The following is a 24702-nucleotide window of genomic DNA, read 5'->3' on the forward strand; positions in this document are numbered from 1 at the left end:
TTCTTTTTGTTCCCAGTATTTGTCTTGAGAATGAAAAAAGTGTTTTCCATGCAGTGTTTGTATAGGCCTACAGTATCCTGTGGAAAAAGGTTTCCAAGTAGATCCACTGTGTCATTTCTGGGTATGTCTGTGAAGAGACTGATTATATCAAAACTTGCTGAGATGTCTAAAGGTTCTATATTTATATCCTTTACCTTTTTCATAAAATGCAAACTATTTATAAATGATTCCACTTTTCCTATGTGTGGTGTTATCATATTTGTCAGATATTTCGCTAAGTTTGAGGCCGGAGAATCTCTCCCATCTACAATCGGCCTCAACGGAATATCTCTTTTATGTATTTTTGGTGCTCCATAAATTCTTTGGACCAATGGATGTTTTGATGATAAAGATCTTTTTAATTCTTTTAGCCAATTAGGTAACTTTTTAATCAACTCATTAGTTTTATTATGTGTATGCTGCCATGTGGGATCCTTGTTTAGGGATGAATAGGTATTGAAATCCTCTAATAGGGTGTACATTTTTCTTGCATATTCTTCTGAATTCATAACTACTTTCTCTAGCTTTTGCCAACCTTTTTATGAAAAATTTTGAAGCAGATGCATTAAAAACCTATCAAAAAAAAACAAAAGTTTGGCTATGTTACGTAGATGATATTTTCGTCATTTGGTCGGAAATGGTAGATGAGCTGATTGCTTTTAAAGATAATCTAAACAATTTGCATCCAAATATGTAATTCACTATTGAACTAGAACAGCACAAAAAATTAAAAAAAAAGACCAAAAGTTTGGCTACGTTACATAGATGATATTTTCGTCATTTGGTCAATGGTAGATGAGTTGATTGCTTTTATAGATTATCTAAACAATTTACATCCAAATATGAAATTCACTATTGAACTAGAACAGCACAAAAAAAATTACCTTTCCTTGAGTCAAAAAAAATTATCTTTCTCCATATACAGAAAATCCACCACAACAGGAAGATTTTTAAATACCTCTTCATACTATCATTCATTGCAAAAAATAGGCATAATTAAAACTTTGAGGGACAGAGCATACAATATATCTAGCACACCAATGAAGAGAAATGAAGACTTACACTACTTTGCACATAACCCTGCACCGACAGATTGGCTATGTTACTCTGCTAGTACAACATAAAAGTGGCTTTTCTACCTTCACAAAAAATATCAAGATTCCTACATCTGCCAACCCCACCATATCACCCCATGAAAAAACCAGGCATCTATGAGATTCATTGCTCTTGTGGCATTTGTTATGTAGGTCAGACAGGAAGGTTGGGAGTGATCTGCATGTCTGAACATAAAAGAGAAGTCAAAAAAAAAGAAGGGAGCACAAATCAGGCTTCGCATTCCACACAGCCACTACTGGCCATCAAGTACTCTCGCAACAGACAGAGATGTCATATGTTGATAACTGTTTCACAAGAAGATTTAAAGAAGCTGCACAAATGCTTAGGATCCCTACACAATGCAATAAAAATCAAGGCTTGATTTTACATCAGGTGTGGTATGCTTTCATCAAAAATTTAATTGCCTCGGACCTCGGTATAGCACTCATGAGCCACAGAACGTGGCAACATCTAGCAATGTTCCAACACACATAGAGTAATGAATATATCATTTGTATTCTGGTTTATCAATTGTATATAACAGTTATGAAGTTATAAAAAAACATCTAATATGTGTAATTAATTATCAATAAGCTTTTGTTGTGTTAAATTTTTGTATACCATTACTCCTGATGATGTAAGTCTTATGATAAACAAAACTTTTCAGGTTTTTAATTGTTTATTTTTAATAAACTCTTTATATTAATATGTGGTCTCAATATCGAAAACTACCTACAGATACTTTTTTTTTGTCATTTAATGTAACCCTCCTGAAACAGTATACTACAACATATTCTTGTAGATAAACTTATTGGTATAAGTTTGGTATAAATATAAGTTTTGGTATAAACATTGGTATAAGTTTGAAATATAATATGGAAGATTGTTCTTGGAATTAGCCTCAGCTCTAAAAAAACTTCCCATATCTCAACAAATTTGGGTGCATGAGACTGTTCCATATTTGGGAAGCTTGCATCCTTAGAACATCAGCCCAACAGCCAAGACAACCCAATTTAGCCTGCTAGGGAGTCACCTTTAGGACTCTAGGACCAGCGTCAGTTGCCTTCTTCAGCCTCATTTGCTGGTTGTTAGTGCCTTCATGCACATATCATAGTTTTATGTTCCCAGAAGATGCCAATGTAACATTGCTGAAATATAGGAAGGTATTGATTAAAGTTTTTTAATTAATATTTTAGTATACGTTGTCATTTCCTGAAAAATTTAAAGTCAACTGCAACACTGGCCTGGTTGGCCGAGTGGTTAGCTTATCTGCTCTCCAGACAAAAGGCTGTAGGTTCGAATCCCGCTGTGGGCATGGGTGTTTGTGATTGTTTCTGAAAATCTAGTGGTGGTGGTGTACAGTAGATGCCGTTGGTGTATGATGGTAGTTATGGTTGGTGGAGACAGAGTCGAAGAGTGGGTGCCCCCCCCCCCCCTCAATGAGTCTTTGGATTCACTGTAGGTGTCGTAATAATAATGATAATATTATACAGAACTAGTATAATAGTTGAGAGTTGGCAACTAGCAAAACAATTTCCTGTTTAGTAGTTACATGGTTCTATATATTAGAATCCACATGAAAGAATCCCCTTAGATGGAAGAAGATGAAGTTAGCTCACTTTGAACCACAAAGCTTTTTCTTGGAAGCAGCTCGAGTTCTAACACTGGTAATTGCAACACAACTGATGGTGCAATTTTAAACACATTCCAGTGCATCGCCATACGTCAAACAAATATTACAGAACACAGTTTTGTCGACTAGACTACCATCTTCTGGAGAGCATCAAGCATTTTTAAGGTAGTTTTGATGCATCACCTCAAATATATAAGCAGCTGTACAGGCAGGGCCATCGCCAGATTAGATCATGTCCTGAGGCAAACAATTAAATATCACTCCTGATGGATTATAAGACAAAAATATAAGAAAATCTCCAATTGCTATTTTGTTATTACAAGAGAAGCATTAATGCAAAACGATTACATAATAATATTAATTAAATGTTTGCTCTACGGGGATATCACACAATAAAACTGTTTATAAGCGCTTCTAAATTAAAATTATAAACTATGTGCACCTCTATCGATATGCTAGACCAACCAATCTTTCTTGGGCCATTGCTGTTCACAAATAATTTTTAATCAGTTTATGCTTGGAAAAACATCTTTCTACACTTGCTACACTAACAGGAATTGTTAGTGTAGCAACGGCGCCTACTGTAATATGGCTGAACGAGTGCCCTTATTGAGTCGTGCCGTGAGGCAGGCTGCCTCTATGCTACACCCTGTCGATGGTATTGTGTACAGATATGTACTGCCTTGAACAGAAAAACTACAAGATGAGTCAGCCCAAAAAAGAGAATTTGATCATGTTCGGAGATCTGGATATTGTCAAAAGGTAAATGGAAATGAAATCTTTTGTCAGAAAAGAAAGAACTGTTTTGGTAGCAGTAAAGTTCAAGTTGCCACTAATCTCCAGTGGAAGGAGAAAGGAGATAATATAAATTTGAATTTGATTATGAAATATCTTTAGTTTGGAATGACTGTGCTAAAAGATTTATCAAATAAAGAGGAATAGCATGTTCTGTTTTTCACTAAAGACATGGAAAATGGCTGAAAGTACAGAGCCCTGGGGGTGCTCTGCCATTGGTGGGAAAATGTGAGGAGAGAAACCTGGTGATTCAATTAAAAGAACACAAGCCTATAATGCAGACCTAATCACCTCAAAATTGTCTAGAATTTTTGGCTGCAAGATCAACTCACTAATTACCTGATGGGCCTCCGAGTAGCGAAAACTGAATGTTTTTGACTCCCAATCATAATTTGTGGAATGGACCAAATATAGGCTTTTCATGACTTATTTTTCATGGTATTAACAACACGACACACTTTTTTCACAAAGATGTTTTATTAACTCACTGTTGCGTGTACAAGTGTGTTGTACTCTGATGATGCTGAGTTGAAAATCAGCGAAATATAAGCGTTAAAACATCTCTCTGAAAAATGTGTGTGGTGTTGTTAATACCATGAAAAATAAGTCATGAATAACCATCGACACCTAAGCTTATCTATTAGATTAAATATAGGCTTCTGTGCTGCAGGTGATGCTAGACAATCAGTAAAGATTAAAAAGATAACAAGATGGATGTTAATTCTAGAGCATAAGTTTTGACACTAGAATTAACATCAATCCTAAAGTGAACATTTGAATAAATCTCTGTGGTGTGCATGGAAATTTATACGGAGTTATACGTAAATTTAAAGTAAATTTTAGTAAAGTAAAAAATTAGTAGTTAAAACTAAGTGATATGCAGCAAGATACTTTGATATTAAAGCAAAAAGGTAGGATTGTACATCATTTCCATGATTATAATCTTTGTGAACTGCATTAAGAAAAATTACATGAAACCTGATGTCATAATGCTGAACATCATTTAGTTCTTTATTCTATATAAATGTTATCATATTTAAATTTCCTACTGCAAATTTCAAGAGGCTTTAGCCAAATTAAATAATTATGAGAAATAACATATGAAAATAAGGAAATTATGAAAGGGGGGGGGGGTAACATTAACCCATTCTCAGCAGTGCACACACCACCAGCACTATATTAATAATTTTGGTATAATGAGTGAATATGGTAAATCAATAAGAAGCAAAGTAATAAAACCATTAATTATACACCAGAATATGAAGGATAATATAGTAGGAAATCATGAATAAATTTATATGGAATAAGAAATTAGTCAATGTATACGTGTTAACACCAATTTAACATATGGATCTAAGAGTTGGGATAGGAAAACTGATAGACTGGAAACCAGACATGACATGAGTCGGCACATGGGTTGCAAGGGTAATGGTCAACAATTTATAGTTGTATGAAGAGATTTTGATGGATGAGAGCCCATACATAACTGATGGACTGCACTTCAAATGGATTTGGAATTAGGATTATGGAAAAAATGCACTTCAAGTTTCTTTTTCTTGTAGGACATTTTTTCCATAATCCTAAAATCAGGGAAAATAAGTTATTGAGTCGATGCTGCTGAGTAAGTATGCAAACATTCTTGAGACAAGTGAATATTAGTATAGGAATAATCTAAAAATGACAAACACAGTTTCTCAGATCTTGAATGGAGTTGTTACTAAAATGTTCAAGGATAATGGTTGGTGTACAGAGATATTGCCATTCACATATTCCTAAATGTTTCTTTCACAAGCATAAACTTCAGGAATTTCTGGCCAATTATAATCAGTATTTGCGAGACCTGGTTGATACATTATTATTTATTTAGCTTATGGCTCACACATGAAGAGTTACATTACATTAATCCTTAATTTATTGTACATATGTCTATTACTATGTCAATATATCATCATCAAATTCCTGCCATGTACCCTCAAGGGGTGTACAGGATATGATAGTACTACATGAAAAAAAAATTACATCATTACTAACTTCCTATCTACAATTTTCCTCCAAATCAGTCTGTTACTTGTCAAGACTCCAACATTATCAGATCTTATATTTCTATCGTCTAAGGCACTTTGTACCATATCAATCCACCTATATCTTGGTCTATACATATATCAATCCACCTATATCATTCTGTTTAAATGACCATACCACCTGAGATTATCTCTGCTAACACATTCCTGGATCCTGCCAATGTCATGTAATTTCCTAATATACTCATTTTTAATATGATATTGCCATTGATGCCATCTGTTCACATCTATAATCTTTCTCAGGACTGTCATATCTGCGGTCTCTAATCTTTGGTCAAGTGTTTTATTTCTGACCTAGCTCTCAGATCCATAAGTTAAAACTGGTTTGAACACTGTCTTGTATACAGCTAATTTAGTGTTCCGACTAATTTCTCTCTTATTCCATATGAATTTATTCATTTGACTTCCCACCATACCAGCTTTGCTGATTCTGTTGTCTATTTCTATATTTAATTTACCATCTTCAGTAAAAATCGTGCCTAAGTAGCTGAAATGTTTTACTTGTTCCACAGGTTCTCCATTCACAACACAGTTGACATTTTCAATGATTCTGCCTATTTTCATTGTCTTTGTCTTTTTATTGCTGGCCTTCATACCATATCTATTATAACAGCTATTCAGTTTAGTCAGAGAATCTTGCAGACTTGTAGCGGATTTATTTAGAAGTATAACATCATCAGCATAAGAGCTGACATTAACATCTCCAATTTTGATATCATGTTTAATACCACTTTCCTTCATAATGTGATCCATATAGATAATAACAGAGGGGATAATGTACATCCTTGTCTCACACCAGATTTAACATTAAACCATCTTCCTGTACTTCCTTCAATTCAAACTACTGACTTACAACTCAAATAAAGACTAAGTATTGCTTGATATAATGCCCCATTGACACCATATAACTTTTGCGTATTGAATAGCTTCTCTCTTGGCACCTTGTCATATGTCTTTTCCAAATCGACAAAACTTAAATACAGATCTTTGTTGAATTCTCATGATCTCTCGACTATTTGTCGTAAAGTGAAGATCTGATCCTGACAACTTCTATTTGGCCTGAATCCAGCTTGTTCATCAAGCTTTTCTTCCACAATTCTTCTCAACCGTTTCTCAAGTATACATGAGAAACGGTTGAGAAGGAACACTCACATTCAGTTTTATTTCCCATTTTATATATGGGTACTATGAGAGATCTACTCCAATCATCGGGAATTCGTCCCTCTGTCCAGGCTTGCTGAACTATGCAATGCATTTGTTTTCTATATTCTCTAAGAGCACAAGCTGACTTATTTGCCAGGAACTTTTGATATGCTTTCTTCTTTTCCTTCACTGCCTCTTTAACTTCCTATGTCCACCAGGGAGTTCTGATTTTTTTATCCTTGCAGACAACCTCACCACATGCCTCTCTGGCAGAATCAATGAATGTTTTCTTCAGAGTTTGCCACTGAATCTCCAAGGTTTGATTCCTGTTCTCAAACTCTTTCATTTTTTTTTTCCAATAATCGTTTTGTATTTTAGCAGTTCACATCTGAGAGCTGCTCAACTTTTATTGGCTTTAAAACTTTCTTACTTGTTATTCTTTTCAATATGAAATTCAATTTTGTCCTGCTCAAGAGTAAATAGTGATCACTTCCAATTTCAAATCCTCTGTACACTCTGGTGTCCTGCACCAGGGAGAAAACATCACTATCAACAATAACATAGTCAATGAGACCTTTCTTATTCCTAGCCTCTTCTCTCCATGTGAATTTGTGCACATTTATGTTGTTACATGGTGTTAATAATAACCAGTCCAAGTCCTGAGCAGAAATCCAGCAGGCATTTGCCATTATTATTAGCTTTGCTCTTTTCTCCAAATTTTCCCAAAATATTTTTGTATGTCTCACAATCATTTCCTATTCTGCTATTTAGATCCACAACAAGGACCAACTTTTCCTTTTTCATTGTGTCAGTTGCTTTTTCTAAAGCCTCAAAAAATTCCTCCACTTCTACCTTAGTAGAACCTTCTGTGGGACCATAGGCCCAAATAAGTCTCATTGTCCAGTTCCCCATTCTCATATTTGCCCACATTACTCTACTTGAGACTGACTGTCATTCAAGAAGATTAGCCTCGTATTTTTTGTTGAATACTATGGCTACTCCTTCTTTTTCTTGATTGTCATTGCCTGAATATAACATTTTGTATTTATTGCTCAGAAAGATCTTACCAGTTTTTGTCTTTTTTGTTTCAGTCACCCCTATTATGTCGATCTGGTACTTATCTAATTCCTCAGCTAGCTCCATTTCTTTGCCATTCAGGCTTCTTATAGTACCGATCTTTAACTCTGGTGATGTTGAGTTGGGTTTTGTTTTCAGATTTGTTCCAGTAGCTGACTTTTCACTGTTCACCCTGGTTCTCTGGCAAAAACAATGGGGGGGTGGTCTTGTTTAACCCAGCGACGTCCCAGCCGGCATGAAATTTTGTCATGTTGTACCATCATTTTTTATTTTGGTTTAACCAGTAAGAATAGAATTTGGTCGGCTAAATCCCAAATTGCCAGCCCATCCTCTTTCATTCAGTATCCAAGTAGATACCCAACAGGGTGCACCATGAGAAGGTGAGGATTGGACATTAGGTCAGAAGCTCTGGTCGGTTCTCCGCATTCCTTTAAAGACTATGTGGAGGTCTTCTCTCAGTTATACAGCTTTGACCCTTAAGCAGCCCATGTCCATATATATATTAAGGATTAATGTAATGTAACTCTTCATGTGTGAGCCATATGCTAATATGAAGGCATAATACAGTCATAAAATAGAGAATCAAGAATAGGCGACAACTGAATGTCTTGGTTGATTATCCAGTCAACTGCACTTGGTGTAGCATGGATGAAGTCTCACAGGTTTCCACTGTATGCACATAGGACACATTCTGCTGTAATATGATTAATTGTCTGGTGGGGTGATCCACAGTTGAACCTGGGTGAGGCAATCATGCCCCATTTGTAAAGGTGGTCTGCACACGTCATGTTTGGTGCGGATTTGGTTAAGGGCAGACCAATTTTCCAGGGTAGGTCAAAACCCAAAGGTATCTGTGTTGGGTCAACTAATTCATGGAAGATCCCTATTGAAGTGTTACACCAGGACTCTTTCCACTTCTCCTTCATATTGAAACTTGTCTCTGCAAGATTTTTTGCTGTTAAGATTGGAGGGTGCCTCGACTTTAGTAGCCTGTTTATTTCTAATGGTGGGATGTCTTCATGGATTGGAAGATTTTGGATTTCCATGATTTTGCTGTATTCATGTAGAAGAAAGTTGGATCTGCGAATGTGTGGAGGCAAGATGTTGCTTAGCACTGGGAGCCAGTAGGGTGGGGTTGTTTTTACAGTTCCAGAAATAAGGCGCATAGTGGTGTTAAGTTGGGCATCAACCAAATACACATGGGTGCTGTTCAGCCATATGGGTGAGCAGTATTCAGCTGTAGAGTAAATGAGGTCAAGAGCAGTTCAGCGAAACGTATATTGTTTCTTGTTTTTAGCTTGGATGCTGTGTTAATGAGATGTAGTTTAAAATATAGTATTCTATCTAGAGTGACGCCCAGATATTTCGGGAATCTGTTGTAGTGTAGCAGTTTGTGGTTGAAGTAGACCATAAGTTCTTTGTTAGCCTGGTTATTGTTCAGGTGGAAGCATGAAACTTGTTTTGCTAGGATTTGGGCATAATCTCCATTTGCTGAAGTATTCATCTAGGACTGCAAGGTCGTTTGTTAGTGTATCTTCCATTGTAGTAAAATTGGTGTGTCTGGTGGCTAGAGCAATGTCATCAGCATAGCAAAACTTCTTGGAGGCTGTATTAGGCAAATCTGCGATGTATAAGTTAAAAAGGAGGGGAGCCAGAACTGACCCTTGTGGTAGTCCATTATCCAATGTTCTTTCTTTACTTTTGTTCTCGTCCATACACACTTGGAACAGGCGGTTGCTTATCATGTTATCGATCAGTTTTGCTATTGTTTTGCATGGGACTGCACAGAGCAACTTGCAGACTGCGCAATGCCTCCAGACTGTGTCATAAGCTGCAGTAAGATCTACAAATGCTACAGCTGTTTTCCGCCATTGTTTGGTGGCCTGCCTCTATGTGTGGTGAGTGACATGACCTGATCACAGCAGCTTCGTTTATGTCTGAATCCGACCTGTTCCACTGGGACTTGTTCTGTTATCTTAGGGGCAATTCTATTAAGGATGAGCCTTTCTAGCAGTTTATAGCAGGTGCTAAGCAGGGCGATTGGTCGGTAGTTTTCTGGTTTGTTGTTGGTTTTTTCCTGGTTTTAAGATGGGGATAATTTTTGTCCTCTTAAACTCTTTTGGAAGTCTACCAGTCTAGAGGATGTCAGAGAAAAAGCAAGCCAACTACTGTTGAGCTTTTTGGCCTGTCTTCAACAGGAAATCAGGATGAATTCCATCGAAACCTGGAGCCTTGCCTGGTTTCATATCCATTACAGCAGTGTTAATATCTTCAAGAGTGAATGGGCATGAATATAGAGGGCTGATGGTCTATTATTTTTCAAATATGTAAGTTCTCTTTTTATTTGAAGAGTGTGTTGTTTGTCCTTGGTGGTATATCTTGATTTTTTGACAATATGTGATGCATATTGGTTAGGAGAAATAGCTGATTGTTCCTGGATAGTCAGTGTGCCACTACCTAGTTTTCTTAGAAGGCTCCATGCTTTTCTACTGTTTCAGTCCATTTCTTCTGTCGGTTGATGTCAAGGCTGTGAATGAGTTCATCTGCAATGTCAGGATTACCACACTCTAGATATTCTTGATACAGTTTATTACTATCATCATCCCATCCAGGGATATACTCCTTCCAGAAGCCTCTTGGTATGGTCTTCTTACCTACAGCTAAGACAGCTCCCACGATTCTCTTGTAATTACTGCTTGTTGGAGGGATCCAACGGACATATATGTCAAGACAGGCAGCAAATGTATCCCAGTTGGCTTTCTGGAAGTTCCAGTAATGACGTTGGATGGATCTGACAAGGGGTACCTGCAGACCTACCTCTAATATAATTGGTCTATGTTGGCTTTGGGGAAAGTTGGAGAGAACGCTTCTCGATGTAGGTAATGGTCGTCCATTGTTGTCTTGAGTGATGAAGCAAAGGTCGGGGTTGTACTCCCTGTTTCAAGCTGCTGACCTGAAGGATGTAAAAGATCTATCTTTCGATGCAAAAGATCTATCTTTTGCATCAAAAATTAGGTGCATGTTGTGAATTTCTGCCCATTCAGTCAAAGGCTCTCCACATTCATTGTTGGAAGCATATTTCCATAGCGTGTGGTTTCTGTTAAAGTCGCCTATATGCATCGCAGGATGGTTGTGGTCTGGTAGAACTTGTTGAGGCCATAAGAGGGCAGGGGGTTTATACACGTTGGTAATGGTTATGTTCCCTATCATAGTTGTTATCAGATGCATGGCACTGACAATGCTGGTTGTAATGAGGTGGGAATCTTCTACGGTACTACGTACATAGGTGGCAAGGCCATGTGTATGATGGTAAGTGGCTCCAACGATAATGTAACCAGGAATTCGGCCCCTGTGGTGGAGCTGATCTTCATCCTTACAGTGAGTCTCTTGAATAAGAACAACATCGACATTGTTGTTATATAAAATCTTTGAGAGGTACTCACATTTTGCTCTACATATACCCTCAATGTTAATTTGGCAAATTCGAACTACAGGTCCGATATTCCTAGTCATCTTGCCCTTAAGAGAGCTAATTCGTGTGTTTGAGTTCATGTATGCTGTAACCAGGAGATCGAGAAGATAGTCTGGTTGCCAAGTCGCTCTTGCTCTTTAGCGTTATCCAGGATGCACTCCGAGGAGGCGAGCTAGAATTGCACCCCTGGTTGATACAGAATGATATAGTCAAAGGGAAGATCATATGAGGCAGTTCATTTGAGACTATCTGGTTTGAGACAGAAGACAAGAAATCGATATACAGTTGGTTGGCCTGTGCTTTACTGGTGCAAGTATAATGTAGGTCATACTAACAGAATTTACAGCATACACAAGGTAATAAAATTCTATTGAAAATGCTACTGCTTGACACAGAAGCAGCATACATGTTAGAAGCTTTAAAGTTATAAAAAGAGTTTATAGGATTGACACTGCAGACTTTTTTCTGTACATGGCAAGAAGAAGGGGAACATGGGATTGCCAGTGGAAGCTGTGTAAGAGTTTGGTTATCAAGGGTGGTAGGACTAGAATTTTTTGCTTGTTGGGTGGTGAATGGATGGAATGGGTCGCCATAGGTGGTTGTGGGTGCTTTATCAGTGAATGAGTTTAAGAAGTATGATAGGTATTGTTACTGATGGCTAGTGTGTGAATAATGGATCTTCCACAATGGGTCTTTTGACTCCATGGAGATACCTGTATAATAATAATAATATATATATATATATAGTTTCTTTTTTGATTCTAGATTGCTGCTATTCAAGAAGCTTTATTGAAAATGAAAGAAGAAGAAGAAAAGCGAAGAATAGAAGAAGAGGAGAAACAACGAGCTGCAGAGGAAGCTGAAAAACAAAGATTAGAAAAGGTATGGTCTTAATGGAGTATAATGATTTTAGTTTTGAAAATGTCTTAATTTAGATTAGGAAGCTTGCCTTTATGTGTCTTACCACAAAGCTTGCTTGTGCTATGACATATTTCCCTGTGAGTTGGAATTGTTGGCATGGGGAGGAGGGGTTTCTTCTTTAGTTTTCAAGAGTAACTGTCCTCAGAGGTATGCATTCAGTGGGCCACAGCTCACAAGCCTTCCACAGTGGAGAATTTTACAGCATGCTAGTAATGTGACTTGGTATTTGTGCATGTAATTTCAGCTTTAACCATATAAAGGATAAAATAAAATCCTTTGTCATTTCGTATTTAGTATTATTTAAAAAAAAAAAAAAATCATGAATGTCTACTCAGCTTTATTATTATTAAGAAGAAAAGAAGGAATCCAACCCCAAAACCTAGTAATATGCTACTTTGGAATTAGTATGAGTTAGTCTAGACTGCATTTTGAGATGCCTTGAATGTAGAAAATATAGATTTCTTTCTGTGTAGAAGAATGAAATCTGCAACTATCTCCGAACCGTTTCTTATGGAACTGTTGCTTTGACCATTAGATGAAATGTAGTTATAATTCGGTTTCAAGTGAGAATTAAATTTAAGCCATTACACAGACTACATGTCTGTGTAATTGCTATAGCAGTTAGTTCATACAAACATCTATGAGAAATCCTCAAATCTTTGTATGCCTATGTTCAACACATGTTCGTGTGTTGTCAGGCTATTAATTTCTTAGTCTAGAGCAGCATTTCCCAACGTTTTTTGGATCATGCCCCACCTCAATGCCTCAAAGAGTTTGTCCCCCCCCCTCGCTGATAATGGTGAGTGTTTTGAGTATATCAGTGATGAAGTGACGAATGCAACATCACTTTCTAATTGCCTCCCTGTGGGGCATATGCCCCACGCTGAGAAACACTAGTCTAGAGGTAATAGTTTTGTCCTCTTCAGAGGTGTGCTTCCTTTCTTCCTCTAAATAGTTCTGGTTTCTTTATGCTGGTGTTTTGGGCAGTCAGATAGAAGATGACATTTCATTGGTCACAAATTCTTTCTGTTCATTACCCATGTTAGTAGTTAATCCCCAGAGTGTAATGTAGGAAAATAAAAATTAATCCAACATCCACAGGTCATAGTCAGTGATCTTCATTTATAAATATCACTTGTATTAGTACTTTATATGTAGGCTTTCTTTTTTCATCTCAACTTGTCTTTTACATGATGAATGTATAAATGATTTTATACATCAATTAAAAAATTATCTTAATTTTCTAAATTTATCTGTCATTGAGGAAAAAATAAATTTTTTATTGTGTGTGATTATTAGTTTTATGTTATATGATATACTGTGACCCTCATCTTGTTGAGGAATAATATGAAGTGTTTCACTTTTGTGTTCCTTTTTAAAAACAAATTAGCTAGTTCATTTTAAAGCATAAAAATTCATTATTATTTACATTAACCTTCCTACTGGCCAGGACATATACAGTACACACATCAGCAAAACCTGGATATGATCTGATCATTCTTCTAATTATTTCTGATGTTCATTTGGAAAAAATAGCAAGAAAATAATCATGTGCACTTCAGAAAAAACAAAAAAACATTGTAAATCACATTTCATTCAGAAATGATCACTGAATGAAAAAGAAAATACTATATATTTTTCTTATTATTATTATCTGGTATTTTCTTGTAATACAAAGAAGAAATCACTGCACATTTTAAAAATACATTTAGTGCTAATTTATATATGTGGCATCTTTGAAGTAGCTTTATTTTTATGACTATTTTACACTAAACTAGTAGTGGTCATAGCAGAAGCGTTCATGTCGCGACCCCTGGCGACTAGTTTACGTTGCGAATTCTGCTACCGTGATCTACAGTATAGCATAGTGCAATACAGTCTTCTATTGTTTTATAGTGCGACTAGTATCTTCTTTATCAGAGACACAATGACTAAAACTCAACAGCCCTTATGGGAACTAACCCTGACGATCATCTCACACAATACAGAGGGCCTCTCCTCTGTAAAAGAAGGTCTTATTGCAAAAATGTGTAAAGAACAAAAATATGATATTTTATGTCTAGGAGATGCACACAAAGGCCCTCAACAAGTCTGACCTAAAATTGCTGAAATAAAGCTCATTAAAGAAATACCACATGAAAAGTATGGAAGTGCTATCTTCACTCCAGGTTACAGGATGCCTAATCACAAACCAAAATAACATAGAAATCCTTGGAATAGATCTGGATAACATCAGTGTTTTCTCAATATATAAACCACCTAGTATAACCTTTGTTTTTGAAATGTCCCTTGAAAAGTACTTGACTCAAAGGAAATTTGCTATTATTATAGGCGACTTTAACAGTCATAGCACACACACAGTGGGGTTATAGTGAAACAAATAAGGATGGAGAGTTAGTTGAACAGTGGGCTGAAAGTAATCAAATGAATCCTATACACGATTCTAAACAGCCATCATCATTTAACAGTGGAAGATGAAAAAGAGATTATAACCCAGACCTTGGATTTGTTAGTAATAGAATAGCTAATCTGTGCACTAAACAGGTACTTGCACCAATCCCAAGTTCACAACATAGACCAATAATACTGCAAGTTTTCCCACCAGTCCGACTTAAGGAGATCCGACTTGGAAGAAGCTTTAATTTTAAAAAAGCTAACTGGAAACAGTTCTCAAGAGAATTAGACATAAACCTGATGAACATTTCACCCAGACCAGAAAATTGTGGAAAGTTCATCAAAGTTATTCGACGGTCTGCTACCAGGCACATCCCAAGAGATTGTAGAACATGTTACTTTGCAGGTTTTACAGAGCACAATGTGGAAATATATGAAAAATATTATGACCTATATGATAAAGATCCATTTACATCAGAAACAATTGATGCAGGAGAGGAACTTATAGCTGCACTATCTGAAAAAAAGAAGTCAACAATGGGCAGAGAAAATTAAAAGCTTAGATATGAAACACAGTAGCAGGAAAGCCTGACTCTTACTCAAAAAATTATCTGGTGACTCCACAACAGCAGCAACCGAAGTTAATATAAATGTAAACCAAATTGCAACTCAGCTATCTCTGAATGGTAAACCAAGTACCAAAGGAAAAATACCTAAACAATGGCATAGCTGGGTCCACCCCGGGCAGCACTGAACCTTTTTGAACTTTTGCAGTTAATTCTAAAAAAATACAATATCAAGAACTCAGTTCCAAATATTGTAATACTACTGCGTATTTTCCTCACAATTGCTGTAAATGTTGCTAGTTGTGAGAGGAGTTTTTCTAAATTAAATTTGATTAAAAATTACCTACATTACTATGAAATAGACTTGTCATCAACGATTTTGCTAACAGAAAAGCAAGAAAACTAGCATTTTAGAATGTTGAAATTAGTTTAACTTCAAAAATAAACATAGTTTTAATTTATTTTCCTCTATGTCATTTTGGCTTTTTGGTTAGTATTTTTGGTATGTATTGAGAGGGGTGGCAAAAGCTCTAGCTATGCCACTGTACCTAAAGATTATATTAAAAAAGTTAGGGATTCAGAAAATAATTTCTTCGAAGCACCATTTTCTAGTTCCTAAAGAGGAACTAGAAAATGCCCTAAAAGCCTTAAAACCAGGAAAAGCTACCAGTATAGATGATATCAGAAACGAGATACTAAGGACTCTGGGAGAAAAGGCAACAGAGTGGTTGTTAGAATTTTTCAACTTTTGTTGGAAATTTACTAAAATACCCAGCATATGGAGGCAAATGAAAGTAATACCTATCCCGAAGCCGGGTAAACCTGCTGAGGAACCAAAGAGCTACAGGCCGATAGCTCCTATGCACAACACTGAAGCTGTATGAGAAGTTAATCTTGAACAGACTAAGTCCAGAAACGCCGATTAATGGTGCTGATAAAAGAACAGGCAGAATTTAGACCAGGAAGATCATGCACTGGACAAGTATTGAGATAATAAACTTAACACAGTTTATTGAGGACGGCTTTGAAAGGGGGGTTAGCAACAGGAGTTGTATTTATAGATTTGACAGCAGCATATAACAGACTAAATCTTAGAAAGCTTATAGTCAAAATTTACAGCATGACAAACAGCTATCGGTTAGTGGAGATATTTAGGTCACTGCTGTTCAGCAGGAGATTCTTTGTTGATTTTCAAGGAAAAAAGAGCAGATGGTGTATCCAGAAAAATGGTCTACCTCAGGGAAGTGTGCTATCTCCCCTCCTCTTTAATATATATGCTAATGACCAACCTATAAAATCACGGTCAAGAATCTTCTTATAAGCAGATGACCGAGCAGTAGCTTATCAAGCAAAATCCTTTGATGACATTGAGAAGCAGCTCACACAAGAGCTAGAAACCCCTTACAGTTTATTTACTATAAGGAAAACCAACGGAAACCAAATCCCAGTAAAACCCAAATGTGTCTTTTCCATCTCAATAATAGGGAGGTGAGGAGAGAGTTGAATATAGAATGAAATGGTGTGAAATTGGTCAATTATCCAAACCCAACTTACCTAGGTGTTAAATTATAAATGACACATAGAGAAGACAGTAGCTAAAACTCAAACATGTAATAATATTCTGCGCCGATTAACATCATCTTGGTGGGGTGCAAATCCACATTTACTGCACACCTCTGCATTGCCACTCTGCTTTTCGACAGCCAAGTATGCTAGCCCTGTTTGGGGAAGATTGTCACATGTCAAAATTATTGATAAGGTTCTTAATGAAACATGTCGGTACATTACCGGCTGCCTTAGGCCTACAAAAATTGACCATCTATACTCGCTGTCTGGTATTACACCTCCTGACATCAGAAAGACTACACAGAGTAGATATGAGTGGAAACAACTAAATGATGAATGGCATCCTTTGCATGGACATCTTGCAGTACATAAGAGGCTAAGATCAGGGGAAAAGTTTTATTCACTCAGTGGAACCGTTGGTTGATTCCATGAAAGCTACAAGGTTAACAATGTGGCAAGAACAATCTCCAGAGGCTCTGAACTTAAACGAATCTCTTCCTTCCAGCTTACATTTTGACTGGCAAAGATGGAAGACATTGAATAAACTTTGTTCTGGAATGGGCAGATCAAAGCAGAATATGGCCAGATGGGGCTGACATAGACAATGACAGTTACTCATGTGGTGAACACAAACCATGGATCATCTGCAATGCTGCTTAATAGACAATAATATATGTACCCAAGAAGATTTAATTCAGTGTAATGAAACAGCTTTAAAGTATGTCGAAAGTTTATTTTTCACTTGGTTAGACTATAATAAATTTAGTTTAATCCTTTATCCAAGTGTGAGCGAACAAAGTTTGCCCCTGAAAATATCTTCAGGATTGGGGTAAGGTAGTACAACACCAGGCAACTCATAGCAAAGGTGGACCAAGCTAACATCACTCCTATCTCAGTATCTCCCATAATACAAAACACATCTCCTTGCAGATATGTATAATGTTATGCATTAAGCCACTACCAAGACTAGTTTCGACCTTTATTGAGGTCTCTTCAGTGGGAGCCAGACCCAGAAGTGGAGATACCAGGCAGAAGCAATGACGAGGTCATCTATACCTATAGGATTTGCCAAAAGGTGTGCCAGCTTTTTATTAAATTACTCTGGATTTAGAGAAAGATGTTGAAAGTTTATTTTTCACTTGGTTAGACTATAATAAATTTAGTTTATTATATGTTCCCCAAGCAATTTACATTCCTAATAATTTTCATGTATGAACAGTTTGAAAATAAATAATTTGTATTATCTGCTGGTTGAATAGGTGGGTAACTCCTCCTTCCCCCCCTCTTCAAAAAATGCTGAACACTTACATCATTTGTTTTTTATTAAAAATTCAAATCCTTCTTTCTTTCTGAAATCATTGTATTAAAAAACTTATAATTTTTTTAATAAAAAATGTGAAACTGTGATTATTATAAATTAAGAAATTTCAGTCTGTAAAAGAAATATTAGTATTTTTGTTTAGGATGTCAGCTAATCAATTGAAAATGAAACGAGACATTGCTGATGCATTTTGCTCTAATGCTTAAAACTGTTTAGTGTAACTTTTTTGGGAGGTGTTGCTTCTTTTTCAGTAGTAATGAGAATAATCTGTTTCTAGCCATTTCCTACAGCTGAGAGGATTATTATATAGTACTTCTAAGACAGCTTATTTCAGAAATGACAACCAGCAGTAGTAGAAATAGTAATAATTGGGATTTTTTTTAAAAACAAACAGAATTAATCAATATATGAAAAGGGAAATAAAACAGTTAATTACAGAGGAATTTTCTTACTCAGTGTTTCTGGTAAGAATTATACAAGTGTGCTTGAGAGAAAATGGTAAGAAAAATTGTTGCAGGGCAGCTTAGAGAACAAATTGGGTTTAGGCCAAATAAAGTTGCTAATTTCAGGTTTCTACTTTAAGACAGATAGTTGAAATCATGGAAATGCAACAGGAATCTTTATCTAAGTTTTGTAGATCTGGAAAAGCATTTGAGCAAGTGGCAAGAGAAAAGCTGTTCAAATAGGATGTTATATTGAAAGTCAGCAGTTAGAATTGAAGGAGGACATAAAGATAGTTTGATGTTAAATCAGGTGTAAGACAAGGGTGCATGTTATCTCCACTGCCATTCATCACTTGCATGGATCACATAATGAAGGAAAATGGTTTCAAACCTCTTATCAAAATTGGAGATATTAATCTTGGCTCTTTATAACTATTGTTTTTCAGGAAATTGCAATGTATACAGAATATTAATTATAATAACTTTAATATTTCTGATATTTTGAAAGTCAAATTGCTGTCATCTGGCATCACAGAACGGTGATATGTGCACATAGGCACTAACACTGGGTAAATGAAGCTGAAGAAAGACGACCAAAGTCGGGCCTAGAGTCCTAAATGGTTGCCTCTGGTGGGTTGAAATGTGGTCTTTGCTGTTGGGCTAAAGATCTAAGAGTGAGTGCTTCCCAAATTTGGTGCATTTTTTTTTTTTTTCCTGTGCACTCAAGCATTTCTCAAGGCTGAGGCAGATTCCAGTAATAGCTTCTCATGTTTGAATTTGCTGCAGTGGAGTAGAGTGCCCTTCTTTCACCATATTCTGTGGTGGGCATCCAAAACATGGTGAGCAAGACCACAGTGGTGGAACTGGATGTAGTCCATGTGTTCAGAAATTCAGATGTTGGCAGTCCTGCCTGTTTGGACATAGTAGGGACAGTTTGCAACTACAAGGGACTTGTTAAATGCTTGGCAGGTCTAGGAATGTGGCTGGTCTTTTGTAGAGTGGATAAGGGATGCCAATTTTTTATGCGGTCTGTAAGTGGTTGTTAGGTTGTATATCTTTAGGATTTGTTGTTTGTTTTTCCATTGTGCCCTGAATATATGGAATGGTGATATATTTTGTGTAATATCTGTTATGAAGTGGGGAGGGGAGTTGCAGTTAAGGGGCTTAATCTTTTTTGGATTTTGTGGCCATTGGTTAAGAAAGTGTTGAGAATGTGGTGTTAAGTCGGAGTGAAACAAAATATTAAAAATAATTACGTTTCACTCGGACTTAACATAGTTCTCACTCTCTTGGAGCAAGTAATGATTTTTTCAGAAATGAATAAGCACTTGTATAGCAATCTCAATTTAGTTTTATGTCTTTTATATTATATTGTATTGTGAAATTTGATTATGTATGGCTGCTTAGTCTCAAATACTCTGTAAGTACCTGACAATTGCTGGGAGAGAAATAATATTCAAAAATGCGAAATGGCCGACTTTAGAAACACGTAATACTGTGTACAGGCATATCCGTTAGTGAGCTCTTTGCCTCCACCACTTCACTCTGTAAGCAACGAGAGGATTTCGCGTGCAGCGCTAAGTGCCGTGTGACGTGAAGAAAGATGACGAAAGAGAAAGGAGTGGCGCGACACTTAAAAGTGCATGTAACATGGCTTTTTTAGACGTTTTCCTGCTGCTGTGTTCCTGTGCCCTTGTAGGTCCGGCTGGTGTGGAGCCTCCACGTTGTTTTCCTTTATTCAAGGAGATATCGGAAGAATGACCAGGAATCCTGCCAGTTGGAAACTAGCCCAGCAGACTATATTTGTGGAAGACTACAGAAACACCCAACTATGAAGTACAGAGGGAATCCATAGTGAACATCCTGAGAATGCGTGAAGTAAGGTAGTCGTAGAAGGCAGATATCTGACAAGATAAGGAAGTGGCCAAAGTAACATACCAGCATTTGGTAAGGTGCAAAGTTTTATATCTTCTATCTAGTGGAAATGATTAGGAAGATTTTATTTTATGTGCTACGAGAGGCTCTTAGGACAGTAAAATGATAGATTGAGAGTGAAACAAAATATTGTATGTAAAGTTTATGTGGCATATAGAATCTAGAAATTACTGCTAAAATTGAAAGAGATACAGAAAGTTGTTTCATGAATTAACCTTGAGAGAGAGATTTGCTAGAGTTCTTAATTGAGTCTATTATATATATATTGAATAGGATTGTCAGAGAAAATGAGAATAGAATTTGATTCATATTGAGAATGGAATTGATTAACTAGAGTAGCACAACGAGACTAAGTTGCTATTAAATATGTTTCTCAGATTGAGATTTATAGAAAGGATAAAGTAATTGTATATATGAGTGCTAATTCTCTACCTAGCTTTGATTGACTCAGTGTTATAACGTGTATTATATGTATCTTTCTTGAAATTAAAATGTTTTGTTTAAATATAAATGTTGTATTGCCTGAACTTAGAACCTATTGTACTTGCTCATAAAAATTTAGCGAACCTCAAAAGGCGGGAGAATAGATAATATTGGGTCATGACTGCAAGTTGGAAAAATATAGTTGATAAGAGTGAATGCTGACCGTATTCTCACTCCTTGGTCATACATGTTTAGTATAATCTAGGATTCAGGGTGGTGCAGCGAAAATAAAATAAATTTCTCTGAATTTGAATAAGGAGTTAGAGTTAAACTTAATTCAACTCAAATCTGAATTTGAGTTGAATTAAGTTTAAAGTAAAATGGTATTAAACAAGAAATAAGAAAAGAATAAATAGGAATTATTGAGAGAAAGATAGAATAGAGTGATATATACATATAAGAGTTAAGAGGGCCCAAAACATAGGAGAGTCGACACAACAGTTGTCAAGTTCAGTAGTTGTACTGATAAATTTTGTACAGTTATATAGGATTTTTATAATCCATATTGTTGGAAGGGGAATGGTGTGATTGTTAGTGAACACAAATCTATCAGTATGTGTGGGTTTACTGTAAACATAGAATGCCAGGGATCCATCATGCTGCCATGTAATCAGTGTCTAGGAAAGGAACTGTTTTCCTTTTCTAAGGTTTACTGGATCCTAGAATGTTGACTGTTTGGATATGTTAAGAAAATGTTGAGGGTATCCAGTCCATGCAGCCAAATTGAGAACATGTGGTCTACGTAACATAGCCAAACAGTGGGTTTATGTGGGACAGAGTTTAAGGCTTTCTCTTCGAAGATCTCCATGAGGTAGTTGGTCAGGGGTGAAGAACGATTACAGATTTATTTTGATAAAAAATTGTTGATAGGAAAGAATTGTTCATAGGAAGTTAATAATATAACTTTTCATGTAGAACTAGCATATCTTGTAAACATCCTCTGAGGGTACACATTAGGAATTTGATGGTATTGATGATGCTTTCAATGTTTGTTCATAATGACAAAGAAAAAATTGTTAGTTTTTTCCATAAAAGTGATACAAAAGGTAAGTGTTAGAAGCGAAAATGTAGTGAAAAATTTGTCATTAATAAAATAATAATATGCTGTCTTATCATTTATGAAATACATGATTTTTTCCTTTCATAGACTGATGCATAAAAGTAGTAGTCAACATTTATGCTTCAACACTGGTAATTATGCAAGGTAAAAATTAACCATATCATAAACAAAAGCATATTTGTTGACCAAATCTAAGATGAAACATGTGACTATGGTATATTAGGCAACCATGGTATAGTACACCCAGGCTAACATATGACTAGTGAGTCAGCACAAAATTTTCCAAGTTCTGGTAATTACTTCATTGTGGTTTATATGTAAAAATATTTTATACTTATTTATTGTGTAATAATATTTACATTCTTTATGAAGCATGATATAATGAACATGAATGATTAATCAACAGTGAAACTTGGACTCTAAATAAAGAAGCAGAGAAAAAATTAGAAGCTTTTGAAAGGGTACATGACAACTGGGTGATAGCCAGGTGGGCGACAGAAACTTGCAAATTTTTTCACGCTTAGCAAGCATACGATTTGGCAGATTTTTTTTATTTTTTTAAATATTGGTAAAATACATATAAATATGGTTAAGACTTATGAGGTATGAGTTATGTGTTATTTCCACATAATTGGAGGAAAAAAAAAAGGGGGGGGGTGCTTAAGGGTCAAAGCTGTATAACTGAACCCAACCAGGGCTTCTGACCTAATGTCCAATCCTCACCTTCTCGTGGTGCACCCTGTTGGGTATCTACTTTGATACTGAACGAACGAGCATGGGCTGGCAATTTGGGATTTAGCCGACCAAATTGTATTCTTATTGGTTAAACCAAAATAAAAAATGATGGTACAACATGACAAAATTTCATGCCGGCTGGGGCGTCGCCCGGTTAAACAAGGTCCCCGTTGTTTTCGCCAGGGAACCAGGGCGAACAGCGAAAAGTCAGCTACTGGAACAAATCTGAAAACAAACCCCAACTCAACATCACCAGAGTTAAAGATCGGTACTATCAACGTAAGAAGCCTGAATGGCAAAGAAATGGAGCTAGCTAAGGAATTAGATAAGTACCAGATCGACATAATAGGGGTGACTGAAACAAAAAAGACCAAAACTGGTGAGATCTTTCTGAGCAATAAATACAAAATGTTATATTCAGGCAATGACAATCAAGGAAAAGAAGGAGTAGCCATAGTGTTCAACACAAAATACGAGGCTAATCTTCTTGAATGGCAGTCAGTCTCAAGTAGAGTAATGTGGGCAAATATGAGAATGGGGAACTGGACAATGAGACTTATTTGTGCCTATGGTCCCACAGAAGGTTCTACTAAGGTAGAATTGGAGGAATTTTTTGATGCTTTAGAAAAAGCAACTGACACAATGAAAAAGGAAAAGTTGGTCCTTGTTGGGAGATCTAAATAGCAGAGTAGGAAATGATTGTGAGACATACAAAAATATTTTGGGAAAATTTGGAGAAAAGAGCAAAGCTAATAATAATGGCAAATGCCTGTTGGATTTCTGCTCAGGACATGGACTGGTTATTATTAACACCATGTAACAACATAAATGTGCACAAATTCACATGGAGAGAAGAGGCTAGGAATAAGAAAAGTCTCGTTGACTTTTCTTATTCGAGAAAGCATGGGAATATAACAAAGATCTGTATTTAAGTTTTGTCGATTTGGAAAAGGCATATGACGAGGTGCCAAGAGAGAAGCTATTCAATACGCTGCCGTTATGTGGTGTCAATGGGGCATTATATCAAGCAATACTTAGTCTTTATTTGAGTTGTAAGTCAGCAGTTAGAATTGAAGGAAGTACAGGAAGATGGTTTAATGTTAAATCTGGTGTGAGACAAGGATGTACATTATCCCCTCTGTTATTCATTATCTATATGGATCACATTATAAAGGAATGTGGTATTAAACCTGATATCAAAATTGGAGATGTTAATGTCAGTTCTTTGCTTTATGCGGATGATGTTATACTTCTAAATAAATCCGCTACAAGTCTGCAAGATTCCTCACTAAATTGAATAGCTGTTGTAATAGATATGATATGAAGGTCAGCAATAAAAAGACAAAGACAAAGAAAATAGGCAGAATCATTGAAAATGTCAACTGTGTTGTGAATGGAGAACCTGTGGAACAAGTAAAACATTTCAGCTACTTAGGCACGATTTTTACTGAAGATGGTAAATAAAATATAGAAATAGACAACAGAATCAGCAAATCTGGTATGGTGGGAAGTCAATTGAATAAATTCATATGGAATAAGAAAGAAATTAGTCGGAACACTAAATTAACTGTATACAAGACAGTGTTCAAACCAGTTTTAACTTATGGATCTGAGAGCTGGGTCAGAAGTAAAACACTTGACCAAAGATTAGAGACCGCAGATATGAGAGTCCTGAGAAAGATTAGAGGCGTGAACAGATGGCATCAATGGCAATATCATATTAAAAATGAGGATATTAGGAAAGAACTTGACATTGTCAGCATCCAGGAATGTGTTAGCAGAGCTAATCTCAGGTGGTATGGTCACTTAAATAGAACGGGAGAGGAAAGATTAGCAAAACAAGTGTTCTCCGCCAGGTTGGCCCCAAAACGACCCATAGGAAGACCAAGATATAGGTGGATTGATACGGTACAAAGTGCCTTAGACGATAGAAATATAAGATC

General features: G+C 36.3%; 1 protein-coding gene across 1 annotated transcript in view; it reads left to right on the plus strand.

The window, feature by feature from the left end:
- The window catches only part of eIF5B (eukaryotic translation initiation factor 5B), a 530511-nt gene that overhangs the window by 144094 nt on the left and 361715 nt on the right, over positions 1-24702 (plus strand). Inside the window, exon 7 of the mRNA XM_090397300.1 lies at positions 12101-12217. Coding sequence (XP_090253426.1) covers positions 12101-12217 — 117 coding nt within the window. The remainder of the gene's footprint in view (positions 1-12100; positions 12218-24702) is intronic.

Source organism: Typopeltis vanoorti, chromosome 8 (genome assembly GCF_054136105.1).
Source record: "Typopeltis vanoorti isolate ZY-2024b chromosome 8, IOZ_Tvanoo_1.0, whole genome shotgun sequence".
NCBI classification, from domain to species: domain Eukaryota; kingdom Metazoa; phylum Arthropoda; class Arachnida; order Uropygi; family Thelyphonidae; genus Typopeltis; species Typopeltis vanoorti.